Source organism: Aotus nancymaae, unplaced genomic scaffold (genome assembly GCF_030222135.1).
Source record: "Aotus nancymaae isolate 86718 unplaced genomic scaffold, 86718_ANA_hifiasm-v0.15.2.pri h1tg000083l, whole genome shotgun sequence".
In the NCBI taxonomy this organism is placed as follows: domain Eukaryota; kingdom Metazoa; phylum Chordata; class Mammalia; order Primates; family Aotidae; genus Aotus; species Aotus nancymaae.
Genome location: NW_026988498.1, coordinates 7,885,473 through 7,908,868, shown reverse-complemented (window position 1 = coordinate 7,908,868; position 23,396 = coordinate 7,885,473). Strand labels below are relative to the sequence as shown.

At 38.7% G+C, this 23,396-nt stretch overlaps 2 protein-coding genes across 3 annotated transcripts in view; both read left to right on the top strand.

Annotated features, from left to right (window-relative positions):
* The window catches only part of UPF2 (UPF2 regulator of nonsense mediated mRNA decay), a 125,296-nt gene that overhangs the window by 52,069 nt on the left and 49,831 nt on the right, over positions 1 to 23,396 (top strand). For both annotated transcript variants that reach the window (XM_064369041.1, XM_064369042.1), the window contains exons 9-11: positions 10,993 to 11,101; positions 21,017 to 21,130; positions 22,924 to 23,040. In XM_064369041.1, coding sequence (XP_064225111.1) covers positions 10,993 to 11,101; positions 21,017 to 21,130; positions 22,924 to 23,040 — 340 coding nt within the window. The remainder of the gene's footprint in view (positions 1 to 10,992; positions 11,102 to 21,016; positions 21,131 to 22,923; positions 23,041 to 23,396) is intronic.
* Positions 1,763 to 5,466, top strand: LOC105710913 (peptidyl-prolyl cis-trans isomerase-like 3). The gene is given in 3 exon segments (XM_012443441.3): positions 1,763 to 4,612; positions 4,614 to 4,693; positions 4,695 to 5,466. Coding segments are annotated over 3 exon segments (483 nt in total). The 5' UTR covers positions 1,763 to 4,453; the 3' UTR covers positions 4,939 to 5,466.

The following is a 23,396-nucleotide window of genomic DNA, read 5'->3' as shown; positions in this document are numbered from 1 at the left end:
ACTTGGGGCAGGCTGGAACACTTTGGGAGAGGGGGCCTTTTGGCATCCTGGCCTCCCTCTCCACCCACACCCTCCCAGCCTGTTTGGGGCTCCTTTAGTCAGATGCTCGTCCTCTCTGTGGCAGCATGCCACAGAGAGGAGAGGCCAAGGCAGGAGGATGGCTTGAAGCCAGGAGTTTGAGGCCAGCCTGGACAACATAGTGAGACCCCATCCTCTACAAAAAATAAAATAAGCCACGCTGGGGGCATATACCTGTAGTCCCATCTACTTGAGAGGCTAAGGTGGGAGGATCACTTGAGCCCAGGAATTTGAGGTTGTAGTGACCTCTGATCTCACCACTGCACTAGCCTGGGTGACAGAGTGAGACTATGTCTCTAAGAAAATTTAAATAATAAACACAGCATAAAAGTATTTATATAGCATTAATATTGTATTAGGCATTATAAGTAAATTGGTATCTGTAGGGGGGCAGTTCCTGGAACCAGTCTTCTGGAGGACTGTATTTCCCTAATGACTAATGATGTTGAACATCTTTTCATGTGCTTATTGGCCATTTGCATATCTTCTTTGGAGAAATACCTGTTCACAACCTTTGCCCCTTTAAAACTGTATTCGTCCTCTGGGCATGGTGGCTCCTGCCTGTAATCCCAACACTTTGGGAGGCTGAGGCGGGCAGATCACCTGAGGTCAGGAGTTCGAGACCAGCCTGGCCAATATGGTGAAATCCCATCTCTACTGAAAATGGAAAAAAAAAAAAAAAAAAAAAAAAAGTAGCCAGGTGTGGTGGTGGGTGGCTTTAATCCCAGCTACTCAGGAAGCTGGGGCAGGAGAATCGCTTGAACCTGGGAGGTGGAGGTTGCAGGGAGCTGAGATTACACCATTGTACTCCAGCCTGGGCTTTGTAGTAAGACTCCATCTCAGTAAATAAAATAAAATTGTATTTGTCTTTTTTTTTTTTGAGACAGTCTCACTCTGTTGCCAGGCTGGAGTGCAGTGGTGTGACCTTGGCTCACTGCAGTCTCTGTCTCCTGAGTTCAAGTGATTCTCTTGCCTCAGCCTGCTAAGTATGGGATTGCAGGGCTACACCACTATACCCAGCTAATTTTTGTATTTTTAGTAGAGATTGGGTTTCACCATGTTGGCCAGGATGGTCTCTTATCTTCTGACCTTGTGATCTGTCTGCCTTGGCCTCCCAAAGTGCTGGGATTGCAGGCATGAGCCACCATGCCTGGCCATATTTGTCTTTTTATGAATGAGTTGTAAGAGTTCTTTATATATTCTGGGCCCACATCTCTTATCAGATATATAATTTGGAAATATTTTCTTCCATCTGAGTTGTCTTTTCACTTGCTTGGTGGTATAATTTGCAGCACAGTTTTTAAAGTTTGATGTAGTTCATCTTTATAGCTCTTAAAGGTTTGATCTGAAGCAGTGTTTTAACTTTCAGTTGCATTCTTTGTTCATTAAATAATGATGAAACAAATCTCAAAAGACTATCATTGTATCTCTTAGCCTTTTTTGTTGTTGTTGAGACAGAGTCTTTCGCTGTCACCCAGGCTGGAGTGCAGTGGTGTGATCTTGGCCCACTGCAATCTCTGCCTCCTGGGCTTTAGCGATTTTCCTGCCTCAGCCTCCCAAGTAGCTGGGAATACAGGCATGCACCACCACCATGCCTGGCTAATTTTTTTTTTTTTTTTTTTTTTTGGTAGAGACCAGGGTTTCACCATGTTGGCCAGGCTGGTCATGAACTCCTGACCTCAAATGATCCACCCACCTTGGCCTCCCAAAGTGCTGGGATTACAGACTGGAGTCACTGTGCCTGGCCTCTCTTAGCCTATTAATTTGGACTCCAGTGAGATGTAGAAATCCCCTTAGATATTTGCATTTTATTTTCTAGGTAATTTGTAACATAGCTATACACACACAAGTAACTGAGATTTCACATTAAGTGTTTATATCTTTTTTTCCTTCAACTTTTAAAGTGTAAGTTCCGGGGCACATGTGCAAGTTTGTTGCATAGGTAAACACGTACCGTGGTGGTTTGTGGCACAGATCATCCTATCACCTAGGTATTAAGTCCAGCATCCATTAGTTATTCTTCCTGAGGTGTTTATATCTAAAGCATACGTATGTGTTGTCACTCAGATCAAGATGGTGGACGTTCCCAACACCCCAGAAGGCTCCTCACCTAAGCCAAATTTTAAGTTAGTATCAGGGAAAGTAGGTAAGAATCTCTTCTTTTCTTAGTTTTTAAATATGGATGCACTTGGTATTGCTTTAGCCAAATGTTGGCTCTTTAGATGAATGTAAACAGAATACTCTTCAGAGGTGAAGTGCTGCACTTAATTCTTCAACAGCTTTTCCTGATCTAGCTTTTAGGAGAGTTTGCTGGACTTTTTGTGAGAGGTTTTCTGATTGGACCTCCTCCTTCCCTCAATTCTCTGTGTTTTTGTGAAATCTGTTAGTATGTTGCACCACTTGGTGGCGCTGTTGTGTTGGAAACAGCAGCATCGTGGAAAAGTCAACAGGGCATTTGGTTGTCGATTTCACAGTAAATAACCCCAATCTTTTGTTTATTATATTTCATTTTTTTGGAATCATCTTCTGCTTTAGTGTTTTCTGTGAAGAAATCCTTTGTATTCTTTAATTGAACCTTAACAGTGTCCTTTCACCTTCGTTTTTTTTTTCTAGGCATTTTTGATCACAGAGATAAGATTAAATAGCTTTCAACAGTCAAATTATTTAGATTTTAAAGAGAAAAAGAGCGATAGACATTTCTTTTAGAAAGCCAATTGATTAGGAGATAAAAACCCTAAGAATTTTTTTCCCCTCTCAGTAATAAAAGTGTGTGTGTGTTTCTGCATTCTTGTTGTTTCTGCTTGCTTGTAGTTAGTGACTGTTTACTAACTTGATAATCATTAACTGCTAGCAGGATACTTAAATGTGTGATTCAGGAGATCTTGAAAACATAAACAAGGTTTTATGATTTAAGGGAAAATAGCATTCTTTTAAAGTGGTTCATGGTTAATTGTTGGTAAACATAATTGTCACCATCTTATATGATTATGGAATTCAGTTTTCACAGGAAGGATCTAACTATTTTTCAGTTGCTTTTCAGAACACTCAAATTAGATGAAATGTCCATTTGGCTTAAATTTTAACACAAATTTGCAGTTGATATGGATTAAAATGTTTTATTTTCTATTATTAATGACTTTCATGTGACTAATGTGACATTTTGCACTCCATCCCTTTCTTCAACTTGTGCACCCTTAGGAAGGTAGAACAGGCAGAAAGCATTCTTAAGCAGGACTAGCCTTGAACAACTATATAATTGATTATTTACAACATAAAGGATTTTATTTTGTGAAGTAATGGATGAACAGACATACGACTTCAAGATTTAAATAGAGCAGGGTGATATTTTGTATCAACTATCCTTTTTATAGGGGTAGAGGATTCTGAGAAAATGGAGTATCTAAGTTTACTTCCATGTGACTGATTCGAAAAGAAACAAAAATCCAAATACTGGAATTACTAAATACCTGGAAAAGTTTAAATGAGTTAAGCTCTCTGAGGAGAATCCTTAACTCATTTTTAAAATCCCTATTAAAGCTGAAAGCATTTTCCTGTGTTGTTACTTCAATGACCTGTGCCTGAACAGGTAGCATAAAACTGTCTTGCTATAAAATGCATAGCTGGCCGGGCACAGTGGCCCATGCCTGTAATCCCAGCACTTTGGGAAGCTGAGGTGGGTGGAGCACTTGAGATCAGGAATTCAAGATCAGCCTGGCCAACATGGTGAAACCCTGTCTCTATTAAAAATACAAAAATTAGCTGGGTGCTGTGGCAGACAACTGTAGTTCTAGCTACTCAGGAGGCTGAGGCAGGATAACCTGGGAGGTAGAGGTTACAGTGAACTGAGATCATGCCATTGCACTCCGACCTGGGCAACAGAGTAAGACTCTGTCTCAAAAAAAAAAAAGAAAAAAAAAAGAAAAAAAGAAAAAGATAGCTATATGTGCCTTTTTTGGGGGGACACAGAAAAGGTCTCAAAGTAGATTGGGCTACTTGGAAGAGAAAATAAAGTGAAGTGCAAGGGACAGACCAACGAACAGCAGAAAAGTGAAATGATCTTAGACTAAGTAGCACGAGGAAGGAAAAAAGAAGAAAAGTGAAATGACATAGTTTAAGAATTTTTGATCTTGTGTTATCTCAAAGTTTGTTGAAAAATGCATAGAAGATCTCTATTGGGTCCCTCACCCAGCTTCCACTGGCCCATAGAAACCATAATTTTGAACCAATAGACCTCTGCTGGCATGTGCAATTGTGTTTTTCCTATTTTAACAACGGCTGTGCTAAACGAAGTGGTGAGGCCCAAAGACTTATTTTTGACCTCACTGTAAGACTCTGAGAAATTATGTAGTCCTTCCTGAAACCACTAAGAGGAAAAATGTCTGTGACATTGCATACAGATGTAGGTGATATTAAAATTGAAGTCTTTTGTGAGAGGACAGCCAAAACATGTGAGAATTTCTTGGCTCTTTGTGCCAGTAACTACTACAATGGCTGTATATTTTACAGAAATATCAAAGGTTTCATGGTTCAAACAGGGAGATCCAACAGGTACTGGAAGAGGAGGTAACAGTATCTGGGGCAAAAAGTTTGAGGATGAATACAGTGAATATCTTAAGCAGTGTTAGAGGTGTTGTACCTATGGCTAATAATGGCCCAAACACTCATGGATCTCAATTCTTCATCACCTATGGCAAACAGCCACATTTGGACATGAAATACACCGTATTTGGGAAGGTAATAGATGGTCTGGAAACTCTAGATGAGTTGGAGAAGTTGCCAGTGAATGAGAAGACATATCGACCTCTTAATGATGTACACATTAAGGACGTAACTAGTCATGCCAACCCATTTGCTCAGTAGCTGTAATAGACCTGGGCACGTAACTTGACAGACTTCTGGAGCACACTTATTGTGGTTTACCCGGTTTTAATTATGTCAGAGATTGCATCATCCTTCTGCTTGTTCATAACTATGATCTTCTGTGAAGATCATCTGGTACCAAGGGGCGCCCAACAGCTTTTATTCCCGTTCTTAAAGCATATTCTTTATTATGATTATCCAAAATATTTTAGTTTTATTACAGAAAATATACTGTTTAATTTTTGTTACATATAAAGATTCATTTTTAAATGCTGAGCCTCAAGTGCAGGCATTTTTGAACAACCTAATTACGTACTCCTACCATAGCAAGTCCATATCCTGGAAGTGTTATTTTATAATAAAATAAAAAATGTTTTAAAGAAAAAAATTCATTGAAAAAGACAACCAAGATAAAACTTAGGTTTAGAAATTCAAGATCTGATTCTGGGAAAAATAAAAATTGAGAAGTATGTAGAAAATTTATATATACATATGTGTATATATATTTTTTTTAATTAAAAAAAATTTTTTTTTTTTTTTTTTTTTTTTAAAGATGTGGTTTCACCATGTTGCCGGGCGCAGTGGCTCACACCTGTAATCCCAGCACTTTGGGAGGCCGAGGCGGGTGGATCACGAGGTCAAGAGATCGAGACCATCCTGGTCAACATGGTGAAACCCCGTCTCTACTAAAAAAAAAAGAAAAAAAAAATTAGCTGGACATGGTGGTGCGTGCCTGTAATCCCAGCTACTCAGGAGGCTGAGGCAGGAGAATTGCCTGAACCCAGGAGGCGGAGGTTGCGGTGAGCCAGGATCGCGCCATTGCGCTCCAGCCTGGATAACAAGAGCGAAACTCCGTCTAAATAAATAAATAAATAAATAAAATTAAAAAAAAAAATTTTTTTTTTTTTTTGAAAAGATGGGGTTTCACCATGTTGGTCAGGCTGGTCTTGAACTCCCAACCTCAGGTGATACACCTACTTTGGCCTCCAAAGTGCTTGGATTACAGGCATGAGCCACCACGCCTGGCCAGAAAATATATTATAAAGAAAAAGAACATCAAAAAGTTTAAGAAATGAGTGGATGATATGCTTAAAAATATTTTAAAACCACCTGAAAATCTCAGTGAAACATATTTTTGAAAAAAATACACATTTTGAAAATTCGTTCAAGATAAAATACCCACATAGAGCAATAATCATGGAAGAAAGTGTTAAGTTATCAGTTAATTTCATCTTATATAGAGTAAGACTAGAAAGCTTTACTGAGTATTTTTAGTCTTTTATGGAACAAATAATATCACTTGTTCCAGAGCATAGAAAACTTGTTATTTCATATGTTAAAAATTCTAAGAAGAAGGAGCAGGAAAATCACAAGCATTGACCAATGTCACTTTTGAATGTCAATATAAAAATTGTAAGTAAAACACTAGCAAATCATATTTAGAACATAGTATATTAAAAAGAATCCAGCATAACCAAAGAAGATTGATCTTAGGAATGGAAGGATGCTCTAACATAGGAAATCTATTAGTATATATAACATCAGTAGGAAAGCAAGGAACTATGTGAATGTCCTATTAATTGCATAAAAGATATTTGATAAATTAGCTTTTGTTTGATAAAATGTAATATTATTATTACAAAAATAAGATGATATGGGGAAGAATGTCTTAGACTTAATGCTAACAGTGTACTTAAGAGTGAAATACCAGAGATACTCATTTGTCTAACAAATGTGTATATTGAGCATCTGCCTATGTTCCAGGCAGTGTTTCGAGTGCTGGCAAACTGCCATGGAACTTAACATTCTGGTGGGGAGGGGTAACAAATGAGTTAACCATAACAAATGCATTATTTACTATGTTAGGTGGTAAATTCCATTTTTAAAAGTAGTGCGGGTAAGGGGACTGTGAGGGGTAGGGTGTGTTAGGTGCAGTTTCCTTGGTGTATTGAGAAAGGGTCAAAACTTGGAGACTGGAACTCCCCTTAGGGAGGGAGTAAACAGTATGGATGTTTAGGAAAAGCATATTCCAGCCCCAGGCAAGGACCATTGCAGAGCCCCTGAGTGAGAGCATCAGTGAGGAGCCAGTGGGCCTGATGCAGGCAAACTGGGAGGTAGCGGGAAGAGGGTGGACCAGTCCCTGAGTCATGAAGATGCTGTTTGCTCCTGTAGAGTTTGTACCTGGGTCTCCTCCCAGTGCACTGCTTTGCCATCTCGGTACCTTTGCTCTTGTACCTGTAATTTAATGACACAAAATTGTGGCAGTGGGAGCAAAAGAACTTCCACATAGATTTAAATCCTGTGTTTGAATTTGACTATTGATTATGAGCTGAAAAAGAATACTTTATTTGTTGTTAAGTGGGTGGAAAATGAACGAAGAGCCTAATATTTTAACTAAAATTTGTAAATTTAATGTTAGTGTAAATTCATCTATTATGTAAGAATATTAAATGCTCATTTGCTCCTGGCTTTTCTTTTTCTTTCTTTCTTTCTTTTTTTTAAACACTAGGAACATTAGGATAATTATTACATATTTATGAGAGTACCTTACAGGGGCCGGTTGCGGTGGTTCACGCCTGTAATCCCAGTACTTTGGGGGGGCCGGGGCAGGTGGATCACGAGGTTAGGAATTCGAGACCAGCCTGGGCAATATGGTGAATTCCTGTCTCTACCAAAAATACAAAAATTAGCCAGGCGTGATCACGCATGCCTGTAGTCCCAACTCCTCGGGAGACTGAGGCACAAGAATCACTTGAACCCAGGAGGCAGAGGTTGCAGTGAGCTGAGATTGCACCGCCACACTCCAGCCTGAGCAACAGTGTAAGACTCCATCTCAAGAAAAAAAAAGAGTACCTTACAGGAACACTTTATTTTTGTATTATCTTTAGGGAGTGGTATGACCTACTTATAAGTAGTGTATTTTCCATGTGACAGCAGCTTTAGACTTTAATTTGATAAAACCTTAAAAATACTTTAAATAAACATTTAAATTTTAGCATTAAATGTTTGTATGTAATGGTTTACACTTTTTGCTGTTTATTTAAAGAAAGATAGGATTTATTTAAAATTACTGTGATAGTACTACAAAGCTACCATATTGCTGACTTCTCTCAGCATCTGTTCCCTTATTTCTGAAATGGTGAGTGTAATATATATATCTTACAGTGTTGTTATTAGGCTTAACAAGTTGAATAATATATATATAAGATGCCTAGGACAGGGCTCAGCACATTAGCAAGAACTAATTTGCTTAGAAATTATAATAGCCCAAGTTTTTGAGGAGTACCATGTTTTTGAGGCTTTTAATTATGAATTTAGTCAGTTTCCTCCCATTAACCATACCTTACTTCTTTATTTTAAAATTTTTTTACCTTTTTGAGACAGTCTCACTCTGTGGCCCCGGCTGGAGTGTAGTGGCATGGTCTTGGCTCACTGCAACCTCTCCCTCCCAGGTTCAAGTGATTCTCACACCTCAGCCTCCCATGTAGCTGGCACTACAGGCACGTGCCACCACACCCAGCTAAATTTTGTATTTTTAGTAGACATTGGGGGGTTTCACCATGTTGGCCAGGCTGGTCTTGAACTCTGACCTCAGGTGATCCACCCATCTTGGCCTCCCAAAGTGCTGGGATTATAGGCCACCATGCCCGGCCTAACCATACCTTTCAAATTTATTTCCATCCTTCTTTCTTCACTGTGTCTCTTCCAGCTAAGGGTTAATGTATCCATCCAGGGAACTTTCCAGATCTAATTCTAAGCCTTTCATGGTATGAGTTCTTTTTCCTGATGAGCAAACATTATCACATATTATTGTATAGTACAGTGATCCACTCAGCACTTTTTTTTTTTTTTTTTTTAAGATGGAGTTTTCCTCTTGTTGCCCAGGCTGGAGTGCAATGGCGTGATCTTGGCTAACGGCAACTTCTGCTTCCTGGGCTCAAGTGATTCTCCTGCTTCGGTTTCCTGAGTAGCTGGGATTACAGGCACCCGCCTCCATGCCTGGCTAATTTTTGTATATTTATTAGAGATGGAGTTTCACCATATTGGCCTGGCTGGTCTCAAACTCCTGACCTTAGGTGATCCACCGGCCTTGGCCTCTTAAAGTGCTGGGATTATAAGCGTGAGCCATCGTGCCCGGCCTCCACTCAGTGATAATTAAGACTTGTATGATTATTTGTTTTTGTTCTAATTGGCTTTAAGCTGTCCTAGTTTTTAAGCTCTTATGTCTAATTTTTATAGTTTTTAGCTTCCTTTCTCACTGTCAGTTCTATTACTTGCTGCTGTCAGTATAGCTGCTTTTATCAGTTCTTTACTACTTCTGATCCTGGGAGTCTTATCTGCTGAGTGTTGAATCATTGAGTAATCAGGTTTTATAAAATAGTATCTGTGGCAGGAATGGAACATAAATTTTAGGTTGTGTGTTGATTCCAACTAGTAGTGGCCACTTGGAGTGCTGTGCTAAGCAGGATTCTGGAGCTTCATTCCCGTGTAATGGGAAAGAGTGCTCTGACAATGGAAGAAGGTAGCAGTGTGAGTGCCACATATTTGCCATTTACTGTCCAAATTAAGATACTGGCCAGGTGCGTGGCACACACTTGTAATCCCCACACTTTGGGAGGCCAAGGCAGGTGGATCACCTGAGATTGGGAGTTTGAGACCAGCCTGACCAACATGGAGAAAACCCATCTCTACTAAAAATACAAAATTAGCTGGGCATTGTGGTACATGCCTGTAATCCCAGCTATTCAGGAGGCTGAGGCAGGAGACTGGCTTTAGCCCAGGAGGTGGAGGTTGCAGTGAGTGGAGATTGTGTCATTGCACTACAGCCTCGGCAACAAGAGCAAAACTCCTGCTCAAAATAAAAAAAAAACTTGGGGGATCTGAGTGGGTTCTGTAGTGAGTGAAATACATGTTAGTGTATGGATTTTGTAATACTGTTTTGCCTTCCTAAAGGCTTTTTCAGTTACTGATTAACACACACACACACACACACACACACTCTTACTGAGATGGAGTCTCGCTCTCTGTGCAGACACACACACACATACACAAACATATTTACTGAGATGGAATCTCTCTCTCTGTGCAGACACACACACACACGCACACATACACATTTACTGAAATGGAGTCTTACTCTCTCACCCAGGCTGGAGTGCAGTGGCGTGGTCACAGCTCATTGCAACCTCCACCTCCCAGGTTCAAGGGATTCTCCTGTCTCAGCCTCCTAAGTAGCTGGGACTGCAGGCACTTGCCACCACGCCTGGTTAATTTTTTGTATTTTCAGTGGAGATGGGGTTTCACCGTGTTAGCCAGGATAGTCTCTGACTCCTGCCCTTGTGATCCACCCGCCTTGACCTCCCCTAGTACTGGAATTACAGGCATGAGCCACTGCACCCAGCCTATTGATTACCTTTTTACTTTAGACCTTGAGGTTTTCAAATAACTTACCCTGAGATAAATGGAAAATATAGAGATGGGGATTCACCATGTTAGCCAGGATAATCTCTATCTCCTGACCTCGAGATCTGCCTGCCTTGGCCTCCCAAAGTGCTGGGATTACAGGCGTGAGCCACTGCTCCTGGCCTATTGATTACCGTTTTACTTTAGACCTTGAGGTTTCCAAATAACTTAACCTGAGGTAAATGAAGGAAATGGCTTGAAAGGCTTTTGTCTTGCACTAAAGAAGTTACCTTGAGGTTTATAAATATGCAGTTACTCAGTAATTGTGTGAGTAAAAATTTAAGCCGTGTCAAAATGTACTGGTTTTTTTGATGTGTGTGATGTTTCATATTTTATCAAAATTACATACTTAGTAAAATCACAGATGTGCAATAAATTCATGGAATGGAAAATGCCCAATTATTAATAAAATTTCAGAATGCTCACTGAACTTTCAGACACTTTTTTATGATGGCAATAAATAGGCATGTCTATATGATTATTAGTTTTAAAATCTTTAATGTGTGAATACATCTGAAAAAGTTGAAATTTTAGAATGAATGATTTTTGATATGTCTTTCCTTTGACACATATCACATATAACTTTTGCAGGTTGGATTTGCTACCATTTTATGCAAGATTGGTTGCTACTTTGCATCCCTGCATGTCTGATGTAGCAGAGGATCTTTGTTCCATGCTGAGGGGGGATTTCAGATTTCATGTATGTATTTAAGCATTTATTTTGTAATATATATGTTCTTATAAGTTGAGTGAGGCTTCTTTAAGAATGTAACTGTTGGTAAGCATATTCTTGAAATTTGATAGTGGTATAACAGTTTAGAATTTACGGCATTCTAAATGCTTGAAATGTGATTTACTTAACAAAGCTTGAAATTGATCAGTGATATTCTAGTAGGGGGTGAGCCGTTGCTGCTACCTTGTTCCCCCATTGCAGGAACTGCACTTTTTGCTTTTGTAAAGTGGAAACAATTCTCCATGGTCCAGACAACCAGAGCCTTCATTGGTATTTCCAGCAGAAACATAATTGGCCACTGTGAGTCAGGGTGTGGTGCCACATAGGATATGCTGCTTTAGATGCTGGGGTCCAAGTGTGTGGAGTCTGCAAGTTGCCATTAATACTCATTAATATTAGCGAGTGCTGCCATAGCTCGTGTTTCTTTGATTCTTGCTTAAGAAATTTTACCTTGGATTATGGTGAGTTTTTTAAAGATCATCCTGGGAAATAAGAGGAGCTTGTTGCCAGACAGCCTTCCTTCCTCTCCAGCCCTAGAAGTATGAACAGACTATGTGTTAGTGGTTCTCCCAACCCATGTTATCCAGTTATTTCCTGGAAGTGCTGTTGCTTCAAATACAGGCCTGATAGTGGGGAAGTGATACCACCAGAGGTGACTGAAAGTGGATATTGGTAGACTGTGAAAAAACATGAAATTCAAGTGTCGTTAGCCAATGGAAAAATGGTGTTTACAAAACTTCGCTTTATGATAAGTTGCTCAAAGCATGTGCAGGAGATGTCTGCACATGCTTTCTCTCTCTCACTGTGCACCAGTCAGTAGTATTGCTAAGCACCCAGAAGAACAGACATAGTTCCCAAGGTCAGGAACTCACAATGTAGTTGAGGACACAAAGTTTAAATACAAAAGCAAGAAGGAAATAAAAATTAATCCTTAAATGTAATAGCTGTAAGGAATCGCATGCTGAATTGCCAAGTGAATTGTTGGAGAGTGGGCGCTTTGAGTGCAGGAGGAGAGACTCTCCTGCAGAGGAGAATGGTCTGTAAGCACTTCTTATTATGAGATTTGTGGTTAAGATGTTTCTGGGCCAACTTTTGCTAAAGTGTTTTTCAGATTTTCATATGTCGTAGTATGTAAAGAAAGGTTTCTATGTTTAGAGAGGTTGGAAACACAACTCAAAAAGTTAAATGGTTTGTTTTGTTTTGTTGTAAGAATCTCAAAGCATTAATATGGTAATGTGCTCTGTGAATCTCCTGGAGGGGCATGAGTATGGAATCCCTCAAAGAACACACTTTGATAAATGCTGCTGGTTCAGAGACAGATACATCAGAAGCTGTGATATTCTTGTTGATATGTTTAATCCCATTGTACAAACAAGGAACTGTTTTACTAGTGGACAGTATGAGTTCAGCCTGGCCAATATGGTGAAACTCCATCTCTACTAAAAATACAAAAAAACTTAGCCAGGTGTGGTGGCGCATGCCTATAATCCCAACTACTTGGGAGGCTGAAGTAGGAGAATTGCTTGTACCCAGGAGGCTGAGGTTGCAGTGAGTTAAGATCGTGCCACTGCACTCCAGCCTGGGTGACAGAGCAAGACTCTGTCTCAAAAACAAAAACAAAAAAACACAAGTTGCTGGATCAAGCATAATCAATGCTGTTGGTGAAAAACTTAAAATGAAGAAAATTCTATGTGTACTCTCTCTTATTTGAAACTTGGGGTGAGAGTTGGGGAATTGGCATTTTTATTGTTACTGTTACAGTGCTTCATTACGAGGGAAGAATACCAGAACTCCAGGAGCACACCTTGGGAACCACTGTTCTCAGAGGAGAGAAGAAAGAGCATTATACATACTTGATCACCATCTACTTCCTCCAGGATCTGGCCTTCCTACCCCCAAATCTATAGACTTTGCTAACAATTTTCTAGTAGGCCAGAAATATGCTCACCACTTACATCTTTAAATCAAAATGATAGCAACAAACACCTTTTCGCAGCATTCCCCCGCCCTCTGCAACTATTCTTTCATTCCTTCTTATTGCAGTGTTTTACAGTCTACTTATCTCTGTTTCTCCTAACATTTACCCTTTGATTCACCATCATAGTAGCACCCTGGCAGAGACCACCAGTGTTTTTACAGTTGCCTATTAGTTGATGTCTCTGCAAACTCGAAACTGCCAGACTCTCCTGCGTTTTAGGAAACCTGCCTCTGGCTCCACCACATGCTAGCGTCGTATCTTTGACTATCTTACTCCAGTGTTCTAAACCTTGGTTTCCATGTCTACAAAGTGGGGATAGTAATTGCATCTTTTAAAATAGGATTGTTCTTAAGGATTGAATGAAATAATGCACATATAGCTCCTCACATAGTACCTGTACATAAATGTGATTTTAATAATAGTTATACCTTCTATACCACCGTTTTCTCCTGGTTCTTACTTGTGTTACTATTCTCCATCTCCTTCACCTTTTTTTCCAGCTGAGTTTCTTTGTTGCGATTGGCTCAGCTTTCTTTCTTCAGGCTCCTTTTTAGTGGGATGTATTTACCTGGCCTTTAATTCACATCTATTTCTCAACAACCCCAAATATATGTCTCTTGCCAGAACCTCTCTCATGATACTTAGAAGGTTTTCATGTACTCTGAGCTAAATTTGTCCCCAAATCAAATTTATATTTTTCTTCTTAAAAATGTCTTTTACTTCATTGAATCTACTTCTGTATTTTCCCTGTAAATTTACAGTGCATTTTATCCAATTGCAAGATAAATACCTCTGCTTTTGCATCTAGACATTTAGGAGCCATTATTGACTAAATTCTTTGATAACTGTCTTCTAAAACAATTCAAATCTGTCATCTCCTCTTTATACCTCCTGCCCCTGTCTTTCATTTTCCATAGCTGGAGTTATGATAGTGGCTTTTTAACCCGGTTTTCCTGTCTCTGTCTTCTACCTAGATCCAGTATATTGCTGCGGTCTGATATGTTTTAGCCACTAAGAACCTCAGTTGAGAAATTAAGCTGGTTAACAGAGCCATATGAAATTTGGCAGTTAAGGAAATCCTAGGTAAAACAGTGGGTTTGCTAATTTAACTGACGATTAGTACAGGTAATAGAAATGAGAAACCAACATTCTCAGATATGTCAGGTGGGAATGTGGTGAAGCAATTTGGCACTAGGTGTCAAGAGCCCTAGAGGCATTCATACATTGGACAACTCCAAGGACATGTCCTAAGTAAACAAATCTATGTACCAAAAAAGCGTGATTCACAATATGACTCTAACAGGGAAAACAGGGTCATCTGAAAGCCCAACTGTGGATTAATAAAATGGCTGAATAATCACAATGCTGAAATAACGGAGAGCCATTAGAGTTGATGTTTACAAAAAACCTTTTTATGGCTGGGTGTGGTGGCTCATGCCTGTAATCCCAGTGCTTTGGGAGGCCGAGGCGGGTGGATCACCTGAGGTCAGGAATTCGAGACCGGCCTGACCAACATGGTGAAATCCCATCTCTACTAAAAATACAAAAATTAGCCAGGTGTGTGCGCCTGTAATCCCAGCTACTTGGAAAGCTGAGGCAGGAGAATCGCTTGAACCCAGGAGGCGGAGGTTGCAGTGAGCTGAGATCGTGCCATTGCACTCCAGCCTGGGTGACAGAGTGAGTGTCTCAAAAAAAAAAAGGAATTTTTAAATCAGGAAGTGCTTTTTTTCAAAAGCAAGAATAAAATCTTACATATAATAAACTTACAGTTAAAATGCTTAGAAAGTGCAGAAGAGAAAACAATTACATGTCAGTATTTAAGTAGCAGTCTTTGGATGGTGGGAATATGAGGAATATTTTTCCGTTCTAGTTTTCTCTGTTCTCTAAATTTTCAGTATGGCCTACTTCTTTAGTGATGAAGGGGAAAACTTTTTTTTTTTTTTTTTGAGTTTTATTTTAAGGATGGAATCTTACTCTGTCACCCAGGGTGGAGTGCAAAGTGCAGTGGCACGATGATAACTCACTGCAGCCTCAAACGCCTGGACTCAAGTGATCCTCCTGTTTCAGCCTTCCAAGTAACTGGGACGACAGGCGCATGCCACAATTCCTGCCTGGGGAGACAACTTTTATTTAACATAAGCAAATTGCAGTCACTGATGTTTTAAAAATTAATCATCTCCCAACTTTTTGATTAAGTTTCTTTATTTGTTAAAATAAGTTGACTACATATCTCCACTATAGGTATATTTATTTCAAAATTATATACCTTGGCAATTGTACCAAATATTTATGTGCATTAAAAGCCATACAAAAACAAATGGAAACTTGTGAGATAAAACATATAAGTAGAATTTACAGTTCCTCTCCCTACTCCAAGTAGGTATATAGTCACACACTCTACTTTGAAGATCACTGGTTCACAAAGGTTTTTTAAAAGTTTTATATCAAGGCAAATTTACTTATTTATAGAGTCAGTACTAATTTTATGTTTAGTCTACAGTAGGTTTTCAGAAAAGTTTGGTGAATGAGTGAATAAACTTCATGTAAAATAAAATGAGCAAATTATGGAGGATAGAAAATCTCTATTTGGGTGAATATCTACTTGGGCCTTCTAGAGGGGCCAGCTTGATACAACAGTGGGTTCTTGCTGTAAGAAAGTAGTAAATGATAGGCCTTAGGAAATCCTTACAGTTCATGTGTGTTCATATATCTGAGGAGTTTTTTTGTTGTTGTTGTTTGTTTGTTTGAGACGGAGTCTTACTCTGTTGCCCAGTCTGGAGTGCAGTGGCGTGATCTTGGCTCACTGTAACCTCAGCCTTCCAGGTTCAAACGATTCTCCTGCCTCAGTCTCACAAGTAGCTGGACTACAGGCACAAACCACCACACCTGGCTAATTTTTGTACTTCTGGCAGATACAGGGTTTCACCCTGTTGGCCAGGCTGGTCTCGAACTCCTGACCTCAAGTGATCCGCCTGCCTTGGCTGTCCCAAAGATTGTAGGCATGGTACACTGCGCTCGGCCTGAAGAGTTTTAATTAGTATATACAGACTTTGTTATTGAATTAATCTAAATTTTAGCTGTCTTTAGCAGAGTTGCAAGCCACATTTTTGCTATGGATGATTGATTATATAAACAAAATCTTACAAGAGGCATTATTGAACTATAAATATATAGAAAATGTTACATTGTTAATTCATGCAGAAGTGTTTTGACATACTTTTGATCATAAGGATTTAAGAAATGAGAGTGAAAAATACTGAATGAGAAGTAAGAATGTTAGTCATTTTTACAAGTTGCAGCCTTTGAAAAGCCTTCAATTTTCTCATCTGAAAACGAGGGAGTGAGATCATTGATTTGTAACACTTCATTTAAATGTTCTATAATTTTGTCATTTTTATTAGATCTTACCTCCTTAACCTTTATAATATTTCAGAATAATTAGAATTAATGTAAATATATGAAGTGGATGATACAGCATGTTAACATGTTTTGAAAACTAGAGGCTGGGTGTGGTGGCTCATGCCTGTAATCCCAGCACTTTGGGAGGCCAAGGCGGGTGGATCACCTGAGGTCAGGAGTTCAAGACCAGCCTTACCAACATGAAGAAACCCTGTCTCTAAAAAAAAAAAAAAGAAAGAAAGAAAGAAAAAAAACTAAAATGCTTAGTAATGCTTAGACTGCTTTGATGCTCCATAGCAGTTGATGAAGAGGATATGCATCTGACATCATCCAAGGAGCTTTAAAAGTATATATGTGTATATCCCAACTCCTAAAGATTTACTTTTAATTTGTAGTTTTTTGCTTTTTGAGATGGAGTCTCACTCTGTCACCCATGCTGGAGTGCAGTGGCATGATCTTGGCTCACTGCAAGCTCCCCCTCCCAGGTTCAAGCAACTCTTGTGCCTCAGCCTCCCAAGTAGCTAAGATTACAGGCATATGCCACCACGCCAGGCTAATTTTTGTATTTTTAATAGGGACAGGGTTTCACCATGTTGGCCAGGCTGGTCTCAGACTCCTAACTTCAGATGATCCTCTTGCCTTGGCCTCCCAACGTGCTAGGATCACAGGTGTGAGCCACCATGCCCGGCCAGTTTCAGTAGATAGTTTTGTACATGCTTTCTTATATGTTTTCCCAAACAAAGACACAAGGTCAGTGTAATTTATAAAATTTTTAAAGTAAAAAAAAGGAAAGATAAATACCAGTTTTATTAACAGCAGACTCAACATTTTGGTGGTTTTTTGTTCTTTAGTTTTATTTTTACCTTTTTTCTCTATCGTTTTTCATGGATGAATTATATTTTATGTATAATTTTCTGTTATTTCTAAGAAGATTTTACCCTGTCATTAACTCCTTAAACATCATTTTAAAAGTTGCGTAATCTTCTTCTGTCCTGTACACTAATTGCTTAGTATCAGTTGAAGCGTAGCCACTACCATCATCATCATTATCCTTACTTTACCAAGTGGGCAAACAGGCTCAGGGAGTTTATATGACTTGCTGAAGATAATATATCCCACAAAGTGATCTTCAGAGCACCGACATTCAGACTCTAGAACTTTTGTTCTTTCATGTCACTGCAATATATATATTAAGCTTTTCAATTATTTGTTTATTCAGCAAACATTTATTTAGTGCGCATTTATTAGAGATACAGATATACAAAGAAGGATAAAATTAGTTATAGTTAATATTTATTGAACGCTTACTGGTCCCAAGCATTATTTTATGTTCTTTACTTGTATTAGCTTATTTAAGAGTCACAAGAACTCTATTAGGTCCATTTTACAGATAAGGACATTGAGACACAGGTTAGGTAACAGGCAGTAAGTGTAAGTGATAGTGCTGGGATTGGAATCCAGCAAAACTGGTTCACAGTCCACTCCTCAAAGCTCAGAAAGGAAAGTAAATTAATAAGAGGAATTTTTCATGTGCATACCTATGAAACGTTTATTTGTGAAAGATTCTTTCTTTATGAAAGCTGTGCTTCTTTCTAAATTACAAGGCTGAAAGCAGTCAAGTTTATTCAGTATCATTTTGTTTTATATTAAAAATGAGAATATAATTCTATTTTATAGTTGTCTCTAATTGCAAAACTATTTTGTATGCTTAAATGATGTCATTTAAAAAAAAGTTCTGGGCTGATTGTGTTGGCTCACGCCTGTAATTCCACCATTTCGGGAGGCCGAAATGGATGGATTGCTTGAGGCCAGGAGTTTGAGACCAGCCTGGGCAACACGGCAGAACTCCATCTCTACTAAAACTAAAAAAATTAGTTGGGCACAGTGACACACACCTACAATTCCAGCTACTCAGGAGGCTGATCTGGGAGGATCATTTGAACGTGGGAGGCAGAGGTTACAGTGAGCTGAGATTGTATCAGTGCACTCCAGCCTGGGCACAATGTGAGACTCTGTCTCAAAAAAAAAAAAAAAAGATCTATGTTCAAGTTGAATTTTTGTGATTTTGTTTTTCATTAATGCAGTTTTGTTGATCCTTGAGATTAAATTGAATTATGAGCTTCCAGTTTGCTGAGTTTTTAAATGAATAAACATGGTTTTGTTTAAAAATTATTGCTCGACAGTGTTTACAAAGGACATTTGAAAAAAAATTAGTAAAAATCAAAAAAGTCTAAATACCTCCTACCTCTGCTTGTTACAGAAAGCAGGTCCTTAAAAATCAAAATGACAGCCGGGCACAGTGGCTCACACCTGTAATCCCAGCACTTTGGAGGCCGAGGCGGGCAGATCACGAGGTCAAGAGATCGAGACCATCTTGGCCAAAAGAGTGAAACCCCGTCTCTACTAAAATATAAAAATTAGCGGGGCATGGTGGCACATGTCTGTAGTCCCAGCCACTCGGAGGCTGAGGCAGGAGAACTGCTTGAACCCAGGAGGTGGATGTTGCAGTGAGCCCAGATTGTGCCACTGCACTCCAGCCTGGCTCCTAGTGACAGAGCAAGACTCTGTCTCAAAATAAAATAAAATGAAATGAAATGAAATGAAATGAAATGAAATGAAATGATGAAATGAAATAATGAAATGAAATGAAATGAAATGAAAAATGAAATGAAATGAAATAATGAAATGAAATAATGAAATGAAATGAAGAAATGAAAATAAATGAAATGAAATGAAATAATGAAATGAAATGAAAAGAAATGAAAAATGAAATGAAATGAAATGAAAAATGAAATGAAATGAAATGAAATGAAATGAAAAGAAATGAAATGAAATAATGAAATGAAATGAAATGACATGAAATGAAATGATGAAATGAAATAATGAAATGAAATGAAATGAAAAATGAAATGAAAAATGAAATGAAATGAAATAATGAAATAATGAAATGAAATGAAATGAAATGGCAGGCCGGGCACACTGGCTCACACCTGTAATCCCAGCACTTTGGGAGGCCAATGCAGGAGGATCATGAAGTCAGGAGATCAAGCCCATCCTGGCCAACATGGTGAAACCCCATCTCTACTAAAAATACAAAAATTTAGCCAGGCGTGATGGTGCACAACTGTAATCCCAGCTACTCGGGAGGCTGAGGCACAAGACTCTCTTTAACCCAGGAGGTGGAGGTCGAAGTGAGCCAAGATCATGCCACTACACTCCAGCCTGGGGGACAGTGAGACTGTCTCAGAAAACAAGAAAAGAAAGTGCTGAACTAATTAATGGCACCACATTATGGTCACTGCTGTTCAAATAAAAGTTATCTAGACTGTAGGTTTGGTTTTCTAATGAAAATGGAATTCTGAGGTTAAATCCAATTATCTTGGTTTGTCTGTTTGCATTGTACTGTTGCAATGGGATTTTGTTGCATCTGATATTTCTTGAAATTTGTGCCTAACTAGAGGACTTACATTTGCAAAGAACTTAAACTTTGACGTACAGCCAGGACTGGTGATAAAAAAGAACAGTGATTGTATTGGCTCTTTTATTGTAATGAATTTATAATAAAAATGCAGCATAGTTTATATTTACAATATACTAAGCCTTAATACCAGTTTTGCTTAGGTGAGCACTTGGCATTCATATTTTTAAAGCAGCATTTCCTAAAGTGTGTTCCTTATAGTATTACTTTAATGGGTTGTTAACTGATAATGGCTAACATTTGAAAAAGGAGGTTGTGTTGCCAAATAAATCTGAAAAACATTGACTTAAAGTTTTCCTTTCTTAAGGACCTCTTTAGGCCTGGTAAAATTAATTTTTTTCTCTAAATTGCTTGACCATGGAACTGTTTTGCAGAGCACATCCTGGGACTGGTGTTATACAAAGCAATTTTTTCTTTAGCTTATAGTAGTTTGAATGTAGCAAGAAATTTTTTTTTGAAATGAAGTCTTGCTCTTGTCGCCTAGACTGGAGTGCAATGGCATGATCTCAGCTCACTGCAACCTCTGTGTCCCGGGTTCAAGTGATTCTCCTGCCTCAGCCTCCCCAGTAGCTGTGATTACTCGGGAAGCCTATAGCAGGAAAGTTTACTCATACGTATTAAAAATATCTGGAGTAGCCTGGGCGAGGTAGCTCACACCTGTAATCCCAGCTCTTTTGGAAGCCAAGGCGGGTGGATCACCTGAGGTCAGGAGTTTGAGACCAGCCTGGCCAACATGTTGAAACCCCATCTCTACTAAAAATACAAAAAATTATCTGGGTGTGGTGGCGTGCGCCTGTAATCCCAGCTACTCGGGAGGCTGAAGCAGGAGAATCACTTGAACTCAGGAGGAGGAGGTTGCAGTGAGCCAAGATCACACCATTGCACTCCAGTGTGGGCACCAAGAACAAAACCCCGTCTCAAAAAAAAAAAAAAATCAGGAGTGAATCCAGATGCATTAAAATAATAGCTTTTATCACAGAGATTCAGAATGTTGATTAAGCATTATCTTTTTTCTCTTAATTTTTAGGTACGAAAAAAGGACCAGATCAATATTGAAACAAAGAATAAAACTGTTCGCTTTATTGGAGAACTAACTAAATTTAAGATGTTCACCAAAAATGACACACTACATTGTTTAAAGGTCAGTGCTGAATTATTTGATTGTTTTTAATTGAAAAGTTTTAAGTTTTAGTTATAAGTGGTGGATAATGTGAAATAATTTAATATTTACTTAATCCAAAAGAAGACCAAGAAAGGAAGAAAAAGTAACATTAAACAGGTGTGCAAAATACAAAACAGTCAAATCTTAGATACTCATGCAGTTTTACCAGTAATTTCATGAAACCTGACAGGACAAAATACATCAAGTAAAAGCCTTAAATATATAAAACTTGGGCTGGGCGTGGTGACTCACGCCTGTAATCCCAGCACTTTGGGAGGCCGAGGCGGGTGGATCAAGAGGTCAGGAGTTCGAGACCAGCTTGACCAACAGGGTGAAACCCTGTCTCTAGTGAAAATACAAAAATTAGCCGGGCATGGTGGTGTGCGCCTGTAATCCCAGCTATTCAGGAGGCTGAGGCAGGAGAATTGCTTGAATCTGAGAGGCGGAGGTTGCAGTGAGCCGAGATCACCCCAGTGCACTCCAATGTGGGCGACAGAGCAAGACTCCGTCTCAGTAAATAAGTAAATAAACAAATAAATAAAACTTGATTAAAATAGCTGCTAGGAGCTATCTACCACAGAGCTACACTTAAATATGAAAATGAGAAAAGTTAAATAAGATGGGGAATATATACTATGCAAATCCTAATAAAAAGAAAGCGGCCGGGCCTGATGGCTCATGCCTGTAATCCCAGCACTTTGGGAGGCCGAGGCGGGCAGATCACAAGGTCAGGAGATAAAAAATACGAAGGAAGAATATTCATTTTTTTAAACAGAAATTTCTTTCCTAGGAATTCATTTTAAGGAAATAATCATAAATATGTGCACAGATTTCTCTGCAATGATGTGTGTCCCACGGTTTTTATAATACACATTGAGCATTCCTAATCTGAAATGCTCCAAAATTCAAAACTTTTTCAGTGCTGATGCAGTGACACGTGGTAAACACCACACCTGACCTCAGGTGACAAATCACAGTCAAAACTTTATTTCATGTAAAAGATATAAAGTATTATATAAAATTACCTTCAAGCTATGTTTATAAGGTTATATGAGACACAAATCAATTTTGTATTTAGATTTGGGTCCCATCCTTAAGACTGTCCCATATATATGCAAATACTATATTCCAAAATCTGAAAAAATTTGAAATCCGAAACATTTCAGATCCCAGGCATTTCAGATAAGGGATACTTAACCTGTAGCAAGAAATGGGAGACAATTTGGATGATAAATAAGAATCTTAAGTTTTAATCTAGTTCATATTATGTAGTACTATGTACTTTGTAAATCATCCATAGGAGGACAAAAAAGGACATGAAAAAATATTCCTAGTAAACCAAAAAAACCAAGTTATTAAATGATACAATATAAACCAAGTTATTAAATGTCTCAATCTGTATTAGTTTAGAAAATAGGCATAAGTGAGAATTTTGGGAAATAAATATATAGTCCAAAACAAAAGGCATTGAGAAAATGTCTGCTGTGTATGTGGCATGTGTTTAAGTACATAGCATCTAATAATAAACAGAAAGGGCTTTGACATTCATTTCCATATATCTTTCTGTGAAAGACATTAAATATATTGAAATTTTTCAATAAAAATGAATGGCAGAATGCGTAAGATGCCCAGCAGTGAACCTGGGTAGACTTACTTCTGTTTTTTACATTGACGTTTTAAAAGTTGTTACGCACATTAGATGTATGATAATTTCTTCCTCTACTAGGATTGAAGGGTTGCCTTTGTAGTTTTCATCATTCTTCCTGTTGCAGATGCTTCTGTCAGACTTCTCTCATCACCATATTGAAATGGCATGCACCCTGCTAGAGACGTGTGGGCGGTTTCTTTTCAGATCTCCAGAATCTCACCTGAGGACCAGTGTACTTTTGGTAAGGGCTTGAGGATTGTGGTAAGAGCTAGAGGTTCTTGATTTACCTGTGCTTCAGAAGTTAAAAATACTGACCAGTGCTGCTTATCTTATTCAGTCATTTGAATACAAACATTTCTTATCTAAACTGGAACATCCCATACATATGAGTTGCCATCCCTGGAGAGCTGTAGAACTTAGAGGGTGTGATCATTAAATCTCTAGTTCTGTTAAACATGGAAGTGTTTTCTTGTCTGTTTGGAAGACTGAATATTTAACAGGCATTCACTGGTTACAGTACAGAGATGTGTCAGTATAGGAGCTTAGCTACAGTCAGTGTACTGTAGAAATTCTAGGAGACAGGGGAAACAGTTATGA